Raw genomic sequence first — 16,174 nt, forward strand, 5'->3', positions numbered from 1 at the left:
TGCATATGTTATAGTTTTATGAGAACCTGAGTATAAACCTGTTTAATGTGTCACTAAAGAAATAATTGGGGTGTTTAACGAACTAGGTCTCCTTAGTTATGACACTCATTTTTTGTAACTATAAATTCAGAAGTTTCTCATCATAATAAGAGTATTGAAGGCTTTTCTGCATGCTATATTACTTAATGAAATATCCATAGAACGGAAATATTTCTCATGGAAAAAAATCCTCCATAGATAGCAGCATTTCTGTCATTTAAATCCTTGTGTGAAATAGTCAAAAAAGTTTAATGGCATACAAATATATGATTTCTTATCTTTTCAAGCGTTTGAAAATTTTTTTAATTTAATTCTAAGACCAGTGTTTTTGTGACCGAGGACCGAGGGTATTAAAAATATGGTAGGAAGTGAATTTTAATTTTTTGTTTAGTATTGCACAATTTGAGTCTTCTTTTTGGAAAATATGTAGATTTCATATTCTTTTAGGGTGTCAGGTTTTTAACCCTTATTACATATTTATTATTTCTAAGACCCTCAGAGATCTTTATATAACGTAGCTATGTTGGAAGTATTAATTGTGAACGTTCAGTTTGCTCCAGTTTAACTTCCTCTAAGTGTAACGTCAGTTTTCAGACGCTGCATTGAGAGGAAGTTGAAATGGAACTAAACTCAACATTCACATTGAACAACCCTTCTCACTTGAGCTACGTGATGTTTAGAAAACTCTGATGCTCCGCAGTGCTTTGGGTTCGTGTCTAAAACATCGCACTGCACTCAGTTGTGCACCAGATTAGACAGTGAGAATACTCCTTCACCTAGATTATATTTTCTAATCTATGTGTATCTGATGTAAAACGATGCAAAGAGTCCGTTTTGGGGTTCCTTGTTGCCTATCTTACTTGGGTATCTGCAGACAAACATGACTCCAGATTGCAGGAATCAATAATTCTGTTCGCGTTGTGGTTACTTTTTAATTTTTTTTTTTGTGAGTGATGACTTTTGTTTGCTGTCAAAAGAATACTTTATTAAAGATATATAATATTCTAGCTGATAAGTGCGAACCAGGAGGTAGAGGAAGAGAAGTGACGTAATCTTCACCCCTCGCCATAGTGTCTGCGCTGCCGACCGGCTGGTTCGTATCCGTCGTTATGCGAGTGCTTTACGCCGACTACGTATGTGTATCGTAAATCATTTATCGTGAGTATGTTTTATTTAATGAATTTGTCTGTGTCTTATTAACATCCACTGAATGTGTTTTTAACTTCCGTTGACTTTCATATTTGTACACAACTGAAGACGGAACTTTCGTCCCAAAAGATATAGTGATAAATCTACAAAAGACCAATTTTGAAACTGTTGACATAGTAAGGTACCATATAATTGTTCTTTCAAGACTCAATTGACTTAACAAACAAAGTAATATATTTTTATTGTTTGGTATAATCAATCACATATCACTTTATCACAAAAACTCAAGTCTGCTCCTGAAAGTGTTTTCGTAGTACGGAGACTCACTAATGGCCTCACAGCCAGACTCAGCAAATGACGCGGTTTGCTGTAACGGGAGTTTAGCTGCCTTTGTACATTTAGATGGCAGCATTAAACTGTCTTTTGTAGCTCAGCAAGTGGTGTATTGAATCTAGTTCAAGATGCTTTATATTGTTTTGAGAATTAATTTTTATATTTGGTAATAAGAAATAATACGTGTTATTATATGCGTACTTTCCTTAAAATTGTATATTTCATGATAAACCTTCGTGGTGATAAATTCAACAAATAATTAAAGTTAATAATTAACGTTAGCTCATAAAACAAATATTTCTTTTAACACATAATTTCTCATTACAAAAGGTGTGTATGACACTGTAAGTATAATAAACATAATATCTTGACAACAATTTTTATATAATTCTCAGTCAAACATTATAAACTGCTAACCTTATTGTACGCAAAATATTCATGTTTTGCACAACGAACACTATACAAAATTTACTACGTTGTGTATTAGTTGAATTCTCAGTTAGTTATTTACTTTAATTATTTAATTTATTAGGTATTCTATTATTTGTAGTAAACCAAACAGACAGAAACAATAATATAAATGTGCATATTCTTAATTTTAAAATATATAAAAGCCGAATTGAATTTCTATTTTTCCGCAAAACGCATCTTCATAAAAATGTAATGTTATGTGTTAATGGACTCTTATGTAACTTTTCCTGCTACAGGTAACATGCTCAATTCAATTAACATTAAAATATTCGTGTGATCAATTGGTTAAGTGTACACTTCCAGGAATCAATCGTACAGTAATAAAATAAATTGCACCCCAACTCGGAGTGATTAAATGACCCATACAAAATTCATGTACTTTACAAGTTTCTCTGTAGTGTATTTTACTGATTAAACTATTTACTGATTTTATGGAGATTGATAATACTTTTATTATTTTAGAAATCAATTATATATATATATATATATATATATATATATATATATATATATATATATATATATTTCAATAAACATTGAATCGCAAAAAGTATCGCAAAGCGATTCAATGTTTATTGAAATAAATTAAATTCGGTTATTGCCATTTATACAAATTTTATGAATGTAAATAGAAGTCATTTGACAGGTATTTGGTCTTCCAATCATATGTTAGTTTGGTTATTTAAACACATATGTGAAAGAAACGGCCAAATACAAAATAATTGAATCGTAAAAAGTGAGGGCTCTGGTGTAATGGTAGCACATTCACCCGGCAAGTGAGAGATCCGGGTTCGAGTCCCGGCGGAGCAAGTACTTTTTGCGATTCAATGTTTATTAAAATAAATTAAATTCGGCTATTGCCATTTATACAAATTTAATGAATGTATATATATATATATATATATATATATATATATATATATATATATATATATATATATATATATATATATATCTTAGATGGTAACATATATTGGGTGTCTACAGTACCAGCAATTGTATAAGTAAAATAAACATGTATCTAAATATAGTAAACTTGTATTTAAAATATATTTAAAATATTTAAGCACACACCTTCGTCTGACTTAACTGTTCCAGCATAGGGTTATGGGCATGAATTATATAACAAAAGTATACTGTGTGTTGAAGATTGGGGATATTATTCGATCTTCACTAGTTTTGACAGTTTTTATGTGAAATCACGATTTGCCTGGAAGAGTAGATAGTCGCATCCACTATGAACACCCGGGATGTAGTCGGTAAAGACTTTATAGTGAGTCCTTATTGAGGATTGTTAATAAGCCTATATTAATATTAAGCCTCTTAGTTTGATGAATAGTATTAAATAACATCTCTAACTTCTGTCCATTCGTACTCATAACTATTATTTTGCTTGTTGTGTAAGGATACATTCAAAGTACTAAAACTGTGACATAGAGAGGTTCAGTTTTCTTGCTCTAATACTCGTAACGTTATGAAGTTAATGCACCAAAATCCAATACACCGAAATACTCATAAAAAATTTATAAATTTGGTAACATTTAGAAACGTGTATAAAAGTAGAAAAAGTCTCCTATATGTGAAACTAAAAATTATGCGATTGAACAACATTAAATACGTCTATTCTTTGCAAACAATTCAGAATATTCGTTTGTCTTTCTTAACTAAGAATTAATACGTTGTCAAAAGAGAGTATTTCATCTCTGATCATATGTCTTCTAATAATTTTCATCGACTTCAGTTAAATCTTTATTTCCAGACCACTCCAAGACCAACTAATTCACCAAAGGCCGGCTCACAAATTTATCTAAGTCAGGAACGTATCAATGTTTACTCAATTTAACGTTTCATTGATAGTTTTTAAGTTATAATATACCACATTTTTATAAGGCAAATAATAATCAGATTTGTATTCTAATAACCTAGTCCTGTATTACAAATTCAAATTTTTCATTCCACTTTAGTCGGCAAACAGTTCTTTGATAGTACATCTTTTATCATTTATCACGTGCTTTATGCATAGAAAATTAAAATAAAAAATAATTAAATTAATTAAAAATACACTCTCTTCAACCACTGCGCGATAAAAGGTTTCAATCTGATTGTATCAATGTGTTTTGTTTTATTTTTATAACTTTCTTTGTGACAGTACATAACTATTAATTTGACTGAGTGCAATTAGTCGAATGAAATAAATAATACTGCATATATCCTATCTTCATGTTGAGAACCTGTTGTTGCGCAACATGAAATCAACATACTTGATCTCCATTCTTGTAGGTGCTATTCATTTTAATTCAAATGTGTACAATTTATGAATAATAATACATTTTAAAATGCTGTAACTACAGATTCTGTAATACTAGATTTAATCTTGATTGTAATACTAGATTCTGAAGAATGAATCGACAAAACAAATGCATGGAACATAAAGATACAATCTCCATTTCGTTTTAATATCTTAAGGGCAAACTATACAAAATACGTTGTTAAATAAAACTAAAGTTCAGTTAAATTTGGAATAAATTTGTTTGTTGTATGTCGTAGGAAATCATTGCACGTTTTGGCTTGAAGCACTATATAGCCTGAAACAAAATATACGTAAAATGCTACAGAGAAATAACAAAACAATAGCAGTTGTACAAAAGTGTTATATACTAAGTGTGAGAAAATTTGTAATAAGTGTAAAGGATGCGCTTAATTTTACTCTAGCTACTAGCTAGGTGAGTTAAACGGCCCTATACCACCCATGTTAAATTAGTCTACTTGATGACCTGTTTCCTCAGAAACCAACAATGGTACAGGTTTCAAAATTTCACAGATTGTTTCTTATACCAATATAACATTTGCTGAACTAGAATAAATATATTATGAAAATATTTTCATGAATTATAAAATGTTCTTTTAAATAGTATATTTTTTTTTTTTAAGTTTTAAAGATATATTTTTTTTTAATTTATTTGTTAACATATTGAGATAATTCTAGTTCCATATCATCACCCAATAATACTGAGAACATGGTAAAAATATCATCAAGATATGTCAAGTACTTTCTGAGATAATGGGGCATTTATACGTAAAAACATAGTTTTCGGTAAATTGGATTTAAACAAAGTATAACATATATTGATACAGAAAAGTAAAAACTGCCCTACCTTAAAAAGCTCCAGGGTTATAATCCTGTAGGTTTGGGGCCTCTGTAACAGTTTGACCTTTTCTTGGCTAGTCTTGCTTCTTTTGTCGCATCTAGTATAGCTTTTTCAGCTTTTCGCAGTCGCTCCTCGTCCAATTTTTTCATCGTTTCTACCGTGTTCTTCCCACAGTCATTAAGTCCAAACTCATGTAATACCTTTAGCCTAGTAATATTGCCATCATTGAATGTACTGACAGCTTCATTCACTTCTAACTCTAGTGTTAGCCTTCCTACAAATGTGTTTTTTTGGTATTCTAGTCCATACGACGTTGTTAAAAGCCTCATCGACGTTCTGAGTTTTTCCATGGACACATCTTCTTAGTAAGTCTGGGTTGGCTAGATGTCTAAAATCTGGTTTCAAAACTTCCATTACAGGTACATGAATGGAGTTCTTATGGCTGAATGTTGAGAGCTCCTTCTTATCTTCAGCTAGCCTGTACTTGCACCATGTTTTGGGCGGTGGAGGGCAAAGGCCATGACTTGGATTCTCATCTGTTGAAATCTTATGATAATAAATTTCCCATACAGCTCTTTTCATTTGATTTCGATCTGTGCAATTACCTCTTATGGCATTGCTGTAATAAGTTTGCAACTCATCAATTTTTTTGTCAGATAGCCTACTTCTTATCGACTTTCCATCGGACAACTCTTTACCTTTGTAGGAAGCTTTTGTGTTTCGCAGTCTTGATCCCATACGCTTTGCTACATGGTATATGCACTCTAACTTAGACACTACTAAATCAGAATAATGATTACTATCTACAACGGCTAAATAAGCCTTGGAGTCTCCATCACTCAACATCTCCTTATACCTAACACCTCGCTTGTTGGCAATATATCAGAAAATGTCGTGCAAAAATGTTTTCAAAAAAACAATACTTTTAATTGTCAGAACATTATGATTGACCCATCAAAAGTTTCGTAAAGGAATGTAGAATAATAATTCACCATAAAATAAAAAAATATTTTTTTTCATATTTTACCGTTTAACTCACCTTAATAAACTATTCTAATACAGTATTCTATTAACATGTAAAATAATAAGAAAATATACCCTTAAGTTTCTTTGGGAACGTGAAGATATGAATATATAAGTGTAAAGTATATTAATATTCTCGAATACATAATTAAAAATTAACTATTCGCATCACTTTTTATTACACTTGATCAAAGATCACTCACTGGGAGTTTACGCTGGGTTTAATATGTGTACCAACACCAGTTACATGGTTTAAAACAAAAACTAATCATACATAACAGGATAAGAGAATCTTAGCCATTTGTCATTGTTACCTGTTGCTTAAATAGAACATTACGTTCTATGAAGATTCTCTGTTGGTGTGAAAGTCACTCGTCTTCCTGATGTGTTTTCCTTTATGTCATGCGCTTGAATTGTGCATTATATCACAAAGGGACAATATTATATCAGTATAAAGCATCATAGAACAATACGTAACACGTTTTATTGGCTAAAACTTTTGTTTCTGTTTGTCTGCACGATATTTTTAAAACAAACTGACCTTGAAATAGACTTAAAATATGCATAAAAATTCGTTTCTGTGTAAGCAACACTGAGTGACATGATGCTCTAACATGTGATATTTGGAGGATCGGTTGGTAGACTTTGGTAAAATCCTGTCGGTTACTTCAATACTACATTGTATTATTTTATTTGTAATAAACTGGTATTTGATGATTTAGTCTTCCATGAGATTTTGCTGACCGTTAGCAAATACGTTTACATACCCTTATGGATTACCATGATGGAAACGAGAAAATAGCAGAATAAATTAATTTTGAAACAAGCTGAGTACCATTGGATGAAATTTTAACGTGTGAAATTTTTATGGAGTAAATGAAATATCAGAGTGGAAAGTTAATGGAAAGTTATGGAACCTAACTTCAATGAGAATGTATGATGTGACAAAATATCTCGAGGAATATTTCATCTGTAGACTGTAATAGATATTAAATTTGGCATAAAACTTCATTTCTACATAGAAGAGAACAAATTATTAGATGATGAATGCCCAATATTGGACTTTGGCTGAGCGTCATTGAAATCAATCACTCAATAGCCGCATACGAGTTTGGTTTTGTATGTCCGATTATGTCCGGCAGGACATCTCGAAAATTAAATTAGCTATAGATTTTAAATCTAGAATGTGATCTCAGCGAAGCCTGTTACGCAGTAAGTTGTTTGACGTATTCATTCACTGGAGAGGCTGGTACAAAGTTAGCCTCATCATCTTCCAAGGAGACATAACTGTGATTAATGCCCGAAATCCTTCCTCATGTATCTCGACAGAAGGTGGCATCAACCCCATACCTTAACCATCCAGAATGCATGGTCACGCTGGAAGCAGTGTAAAGATCATTTTTGAACTAAGTGGAATTTCTAAGTTTCTTGTCCTAAGAGAAATTCAACAAAAAAATCAAGAGGAAAATATTTGAACATGTAAAAACCTTTTCCTCGGATGTGTAGCCACTATTTACACTCAAAAAATTTCTTTCTTAGCCAAAATTACTATTTCCTAACTATACAATATTTAAAATAACTAAAAGCTTAAAAGCTAAACAAGAATTATTTGTATATAGATGCAATCATCAATATTACAGATTTTAAAGATAACTGCAAACATAATAGTATTGTAATAGTATACAAAATTCTAAATTGGTATGTTCACCAACGAACCTGTTTTGCGGCATAAGTTGTGTTGGAGTAAGACACACAAGCTGTCTGCCAGGACAAACCCGAACTCGGGGTCGTAACCACAGACGTGACTGTGTGTGACAGGGCAAACGGTGGAACATGCTCGATACACTTCCAGCCAATGGATTTCTGGCCTTGATATAATTATTATATCTGAAATTGAACAAATAACTCCTTAAATTAAATCTGTATATACTTGACTACAATGACTTGACTAATATTAAAAATTAGTTAACATAAGTCAAAAATAACCTAGGATCAAATCTATATTACTTCGTGTTTTACTCTAAGTTACCCATATCGCTTTAAGCAGCTGTATATGTGATTTTACATTTTTCCCGAAATTCATAACATATTTTTATAAACTGTAGTTTATGGAGAATCACACTTGTAGTTATTTATATACGAATGATTATGGACTTAGAAAAATGAAGTACAGATCATCAAAAGGAAAGAATAGGTATGAAGTTTTAAGTCGTCCTTTTTTATTCTTTTTCTTTCTAATCAGTATTAATATCCCGGGGTATGACTTCTCTTCCCAGACCATAAAATAACTGATTCAATGTTTTTTATAATTTTAACCATTATTTTGAGAGTTTATTAAATATAGCCGTAACACAAATGTTTTAAAAAACTAAGTAAACAGGGTATCAACATTTGAATGGTATCAAATCCAAGTTTTCTGGTGTGATATAATAATAATTTGCTATGTGTCTCATGGTAAATATTAATTTTATCTAACTAGAAAAAATTTATTGTGAAGTTTTTTACTGTTATTTAACCAAACTAAACTTATTTATGTTATATTAATTTTAGTTAAATAATTAAGTTAATTAGAATTATTTTCAATGTCCATCGCTTATCAACTACGGGTGTACTATTTTTCATCTCTTTATATGTGCAAGTTCAAAACCAATTAAAAGGTAGCTAAATATAAGTAATTTTCCACAACTTGTAATTAAACGTTGTTACCTATTCCCAACGTGTAGAGATTTCCTTATAAATTATTACAATAGTCTACAACTTAAAACTTTTGGTTCAAATGGTCTTGTTTGGTTTGTCTTGTTTGTGTTTATATTTACTCCAATCATAAATTTGTTCGACTTGATTATTTTACAAAAAAAAACAGTCGACACTAAATTTATCTAGCATAAAAAATAAGTTGAAATAAGATACAACTTACTTGAAAATATAACGAGAAATAAAGCGATTCGCATTGCGATACGATGAATGCACTGATATTGCTAAGGCTAATAACGATAAGATATAATCATTTCCTGCAGCATTGCCTACAGCTGACACTGGGGCAGTTAGGCGACTGTCAATAAGCTGTGCAATGTTATGTGTTAGTGTGTTACATTTGCTGAGTAATTGCTCATAAAATTGTTTGAAATATATATTTAATGCATTCATGTTAAAACAGATTTGTTATTAATTTTTATCTACCTATTGATCTTTATTTAAAATTCACGATTATTCAATTTGAAGGGATACAGGTAACGAAACTTCAACATCATTACAGTGCAATAAGCAAACCATATAACATGCTAGAGGTAGCTTACATTCCTCCCCCCCCCCCTTCCTACAACCCACGATGTTCTGTTTTTGTCCCAGGTATTCTACCAGTCGTTAGGCTGGACCGCCATGATGCGAGATTTTCCAATCAGTCTCATCCAGCTTTGATTCGCGTATCATGTTTTTAAGCGGTAGATATGTGTTGATTCGTGTTTATTACTCTCTTTATTCTCGTGGGTTGGGCAGAGTTTAGGTATTTTTAAGATTATTATCGGGCAGTATTTTTGTAGCTTTACATATACATATATATATATATATATATATATATATATATATATATATATATACATAAAACCACTTCGGATGTATCAATTAAAAATTGCTCAATTCTCAATCATAACAATTATTAGACTTCTCGGTATAAATTTCCTTTGATATTTCGGTATTTGCCGTTTTCAAAAAGGTATAATAAAAAATAACACAGGAAAGACACGAAATTAACACAAGTTAATGTAAATTTTATATGTTTTATGTAGGTTTATAAAGCTATATACATATATATAAATACATATATATATACATATATATATTTATATTTATATATAATTTGTTTATATATAAATATAAATTATATTATATATTTTATTATTTATATTATTATTATTATATTTTTATTATTATTATATATATTATATTATATAAATTATATACAATTATAATATATAATTTATATATATTTATTTATATATATATATATATATATATATATACAGTTTTTATTTCAAATAGTTTCCGAGATATCGTACAGGCAGACGAAACAAAAATGAAACTTTTCCTCTCAAGTGATAGAATTCGCTAACGCACAGTTAATGGTATCCCAGGTTATTTATAGTGTCCTTTTGAGTCAAGGAGGTGGATATCAGGTGCACACCCGGTTTGTACACGATTATCCATGAAGTATCCAACACGTATTATAGATGAAGAGATTTAAGCTAAAACTAGCAAGAACGTAGTATGTAATAAATATTGACTAAGAGTCAACATCTACCATGGGCATCTCATGAATAGATAGAATGTGGCACAATTGGTATACAATGTTGTACAGATTTTAGTTAACAAACTATTACTGAGCTCTGCTGTACCAAACGGATGCAGCTGTAGAGTACGATTTGTCCACAGAGAACAGCTGCTCGATAATGCATGGGATTCAATCGAAGATATTCTACAAAAACTAACTGATGCCAAAGCATATAAAGCCAAGAGGGCCCAAGAGGTGTTCCAAGATCAAAACTTTTTCTACACAACTACCCTGAAAATCTTGTAGATGGATGGAAGTGTATGCTCGTACATGCATCTAGAGAGCTGGGAACTCCCAGAGCCAGAGTGCTTATAGGAACTGTCTACAAACACCCAGGAGCATTTACAGATTTTGCACCCAGAGGTAGAAAATATCTAGAGGCAGAGACATTCTAGAGTATATCAGCTGTGAGAGATTGGGAGCTACATATGGGTAAAGTTTGAAAGTAATGAACAAAAATGTTTTTCATTCAAATATTTGCGCAATGACACACAAAATGGGATGACCATTAAATTCAAAAGAACCATGGTATATTGAACTAATGAAATCTCATGTTACTTAACTTATAAGTGGGAACAGTGAAGCAAGACACGAGGGAAATTTAGAGTTAGGACAGTAGATTTAGTTATGAAGTATGTCAATGTATTAGATATGTTTAGTATAATAATAATTTTATTGTGAATAATATTTATTTCCTCTGGTCATTTTACGCAAAGCAACGAAACTATAAACTGCATGTAATATAATAGTGCTCTTGTGTACATTTACTTACAATTAAACCATTATAAATGTAAATAATTTCTAATGTAAAAAGCAATCATTTCGTGACTAAAAAAACTATGAAGTACTGCAATAATCGTCAATTTATATGGATTGCTATGTGCTGTTATATGAATTATCAGATAGTGCTTGTTGCATTGATTAAAGTTATGTGATGCGATTGGGAAACGGCAGAGAGGAACGTTTGTCACATACAAACATGCGCCCTACAATATTGCTAGTCTTTCTATCAGGTACGTTTAGTTCTATATCTAGAAATTAGTTGTTTAAAAGATATTTGTATATAATGTGTATTTATTTATAAAGAACTTCACAGTATTCGAAAATTTTAAAACTTGGTACATAGATGGATCTTGGGTTGAACTATTATAAAATCTATATTTAGCTTACATTTCGATTTTAAGGATTATTTAATGTCATAAGTTGACCCATATGCGTAAATTTAATCCTCTTAATTCTCAGATTTCAATAATACAAAATTAATCTAACAAGTTTACTCGTATAAACAAATCATACTAAACCTTTGTTACATGCATGAATTAGAAAGCACAACACGCATATACTTAACTAAAGAATACAGCATACGCAATGACGAACCATTCACAACTAATTGTTTATACCTAAATTGTATTTATATGTTAAGTCAGTTTTATATATCCTAGTCAGAAATCAGAATGCAGATCTCGGAAAGTAATGTTACACATGACATGATGAAAAAGTTTAAAAATCCTACTTACTTTCATAATCCTTCGATCATTGAAAATTAAAGTTAAACAATCAATAGCATTAATTATTCCAACCAGTCTGTGCAAAAAACTTTTAAGAATAAAATCAAATAAAAATATTAGACAGTAGCTTTCTGAAGTCTATAAGTTTAAAATATTTAAACAATATTTTACTTAGCATAAATACAATATTTATAAAGTATTGTATTATTGACAACTTAAAATAATTTCGTTTTAGTTTTGTAATCCCCTTAATACAGTATTACTACTTAACTTACTTTCAAAATGTGCTTGCAGTAGTTAATATTCAATCACATTTCTGCGAGAGTAAAATAGCTCATACAATATCTATTTGTATTGCACTAAGTAGATCTCATGTCAAATTTCATAATTATCTAAGACTCATCCTAACAGAGGCTCACAGAAACTTTGGGTTTTCTTCACTAACGCTGAGCTCCTGTAATGGACGACATGGTTAAACGGTCGTGAGCCGTTAGCTCTGCACATTAAATGTGCTTGTGTTTCTTACAGCAGCAACTTTATCTAGAAGAAAGTGGTCTCGGAATTCTATCCTACGTTCCTTACTGAATGGCCTTCTGTATTACTCCTATGGGTAATTATGACATGTTCCTGTCTTTGATCTTGATGATTGCAAATAATTACGTATCTTATACATACTGGTTTTGGATTAAAACGAAAACTATTATTATAAATTCGGTAAAGAGCAACAATTTAATTTTCAATTTGAGTACAACTATGCAAATTTGAGGTTATAGTAAAAAATATTTTTAATTCTGTTCGTTTTAAAATATTGAGTAATGCACTTCGAATAATAATTACTGAATTATTACTAAAGCTTCGCTAATAGTTAAGACCAACATAATAACTGTTACTTAAATCCATTACTTAAAATATAAGTAAAGTTTCCAGTTTCACTTGGATTGGCTGATTGTCTGGCTACTTTTCTGTGTGAATATTAAAGATATTCACTTTACAGCTTTATTAAAGACCAACACGGACCTTCTTAAAATCGTGTCGTTGTCTGCCTGTCTGTCAGTCTGTCCTTCTAAGCGATAACTCTTCAGAAAGCTCCAAAAACCTGAAACTTGGTACATAGGTTCTCCATGGTCCAAGTAAGAACTGCTTTTATTTTGGAGTAAAAAGGTCTTATAAGTTAAATTTATAAGAATGAAAAATTAAATATTTTGAGCTATTGATTATAATTTTTCAATGGTACAGTCAGTTCGGTAATGTTCTATACATTCTGTTGTGTCCTTCGATACTCCTTTCTATCAGTTTATTTTGTTCTACCTTCAGATATGGCAATTGCTGCCCAAACATATGCAGTTTAGAGACTTTCCATACCATCAGAATTCCCTCTTTGACTTTACCACCTCCATTCCTTTTAACTTCAGAGATTGTGAAAGTCTCTATTTCCGGTCATTCCAAATGAGTGAAAAACTACATCTTGTATCTAGAATTTCATGGTACGCGTAACAGGTAAGATTATGTACCGGATTGTGGGATAAGTACATAAAGTATATCTCAGTTTAACGAACATCTTGTACCGTTTAGTGGATGTCAATTTTCAGTTTGTTTATGTAAGAACAAGAATATATACATCAAGAGAAAGACGGGATTTAGATATTCTGTTCCTCGTCATTTTCTTTATATCAGAGATTACCTCTCATGCAGTACAGTGTTTCCGTCATTTTTTTAGTTCATTAATATTACTGTGCTAAATATTTCCTACGGTTATATTCAATACTTGTTGTTCTGTAACATAACGAAAATTGTTAGTCCTCAACATAATCGTAAGCGTACTATGCTCAAAGAAGAAGCGGTCCTTCAGTACAACTTTGTTTAGAAAGGAAACCAGTTATTAAGGTCCACTAATAACATGTGTGGATAGGTTAGAAGAATTTACTTCCATTAAACGGTTCAGAAACTTTCATTACCTGACCGTTAGCGAATACCATCACTTACCATCGTATTTTAACCATGTCTATGCCGATATTTCAGTTAATAACAATATCTCGCCATGCACGATCACATGCTTGTTTACTTGTGTATAATCTATGCCCTCAGTTTACAGAATGGACTGTGAGGCAGGCCTGAAGTCCTGGTACAACAATTGGCTAGAGACCGTCAAGGTTTGCTCCAGTGTCTGTCCTCTATTCCACAACCACGTATGTGGGCTCGACCCTAGGCTGGGGTATATCTTAGCAGACAACAATTGTTTGTTAATGCAACATAATCTTTGTCGCAAAACAGGTACGTATATAGTGTTCTTCCTAGCTCCTGATAATTTTACACACACGGTCAAACAAAATAATACATAAACCTAATAGTATATACATATTTATGTATTGAACAGCTTTCTAAGTAAAGTCGAGAAGGCCACCAGTTTTTGTTTTCAATTAATTTCAAGCCCTATATTGATTTTTAAACAAAAATATACGTGTATCAAATAGATATATTTCCATAGTTTACAGTAATAGAATAAAACATTAAGCAAAACTGCGACTGTCTTTTATAGTTTTGCTCTAGGGTGAGCACTTATAATTCAAATCTATTATATTAATGTTACCAACATTTTACTTCCTGCCACGATAACTACACTTCATTACTCATCACTTCATTTCAATACTTGCTAATGTGCATTAATCTTTCATACGCAAACATTGGTGCTGATTCAAGGTATTGTTGGATACACATCTAAACACAAAGACCTTTTTGAGCCATCTCAATGTGCTAATAATATTTATGATTATTTTAATTTCTAAAAATGAACCACATGCGTCCTTTTTTGGCTACCTAGCACGCCGTACAGACGGGGCCCTCCAGTATCAATGTCGTTATTACTTCTGGTATGAATACATTTATACCTGATACAGTACACTGTATTTTCAAGCCTTCAAATCTCTGTTCGCTACATATCGTACTTTCTTCAGTTCAGTCTAAGAACTATATATATTTTTAATCAAAATCGGATGTCTCATTAGTGCAAAACAGATCCACTGTCCTATCTATGGGTTTTTTCCATAAAGAATTACACCTTGAATCTGGTGAATTTCTTTGTGATTTCATTCATAATGGTCGGCAGCTGACTGCGCTGGTTTATTCCTTCAAATTTTAGCTTTTACATTTTAATGTTGTTCCTTGTTTTCCAGATTACAAGATTGTCCAAGACTCGACCTGTGAGGGGTTACTAAATGCTACAAGAGATTATTTACCGAAAATTCTAACCCTTACAAATTCCATAGTTTAATTCTAATGTTGCAATGCAATGTTACACTGTGTTCAGTTAATATAACAGATCAGATTATCTTATGAAATTTATTTTATCTGTAATGTGTGTTTAAATATAAAATTAAATTGTACTGCAGTTAAATTATAGTATATGGTAAAGTATTCTTTTTATTTTAAGTTTTAAATTATTAAAATATTTTTACTGTATTTAAATATATTAGAGAAATGAACCTCTCTTCCTGCATTGAAACAGATTCATACTCCATTCATATTAAGATTAAACTAAAAGTTGCAAATATTAAATTTTAATACACTGACAATACTAAGTACAGGTAGAGCATAAATAATCACACACACACACACACACACACACACACACACACACACACACACACACACACACACATTGATAATTAATTAATTAAATTAGTTATATGTAAGAGGGCTTGTATATATTTAATTAGTTTAATTAATAAATTTTGTAAATATTTATACACTATTTATAGTTACATCTGAAGAAGTAAGCTAAAGACGTACGAAAATTCATAAAGAGTTTACCAATATTTGGTTTTTTTGTTTTTATTTTTGCAAGAGAATATTTTTTGTACGCTATCGCATTATCTTTAAATTCAGAGTTATGTTCTCAATTTAGATCTTCGTAAGCCCACTTTAAAATCTGTTAAAACAACGTGTAAGATACTCAACAAACAAACAAGGAAGCGTAAAAAGTTTCCTATAGAAAGTTATTTAGCGAGTGTTGATTTTTACAATCAGCTGATTGGTGTATTGAAATGAACAAAATTGCTATTATTCTGAACACTCGCTGCAAAATTTGTTTAGATTTATAACACGCTGTTTGTTTCTTTAATGTTGTTTCGTCGTTGTTTACTTTTTGTAATCAAATACCACTTCTAAGTCATACTATT

General features: G+C 31.1%; 1 protein-coding gene across 1 annotated transcript; it reads left to right on the plus strand.

The window, feature by feature from the left end:
* Nucleotides 1-11,347: 11,347 nt before the first annotated feature.
* Nucleotides 11,348-15,811, plus strand: LOC124357264. The gene is made up of 3 exons (XM_046808837.1): nt 11,348-11,504; nt 14,085-14,270; nt 15,170-15,811. Exons 1-3 carry the CDS (start codon nt 11,426-11,428, stop codon nt 15,265-15,267), a joined length of 363 nt encoding a protein of 120 aa, XP_046664793.1. The 5' UTR covers nt 11,348-11,425; the 3' UTR covers nt 15,268-15,811.
* The last annotated feature ends 363 nt before the right edge of the window (nt 15,812-16,174 follow it).

Source organism: Homalodisca vitripennis, chromosome 3 (assembly GCF_021130785.1).
Source record: "Homalodisca vitripennis isolate AUS2020 chromosome 3, UT_GWSS_2.1, whole genome shotgun sequence".
Classification (NCBI taxonomy): Eukaryota; Metazoa; Arthropoda; class Insecta; order Hemiptera; family Cicadellidae; genus Homalodisca; species Homalodisca vitripennis.

What these genes read in the sequence shown, in the direction of transcription:
- LOC124357264 (XM_046808837.1), top strand. Translation starts at nt 11,426, where the DNA reads ATGCGATTGGGAAACGGCAGAGAGGAACGTTTGTCACATACAAACATG. An exon ending in ATTGCTAGTCTTTCTATCAG is followed by an intron (nt 11,505 to 14,084) that starts GTACGTTTAGTT and finishes CTATGCCCTCAG; the next exon opens with TTTACAGAATGGACTGTGAG. An exon ending in TAATCTTTGTCGCAAAACAG is followed by an intron (nt 14,271 to 15,169) that starts GTACGTATATAG and finishes CTTGTTTTCCAG; the next exon opens with ATTACAAGATTGTCCAAGAC.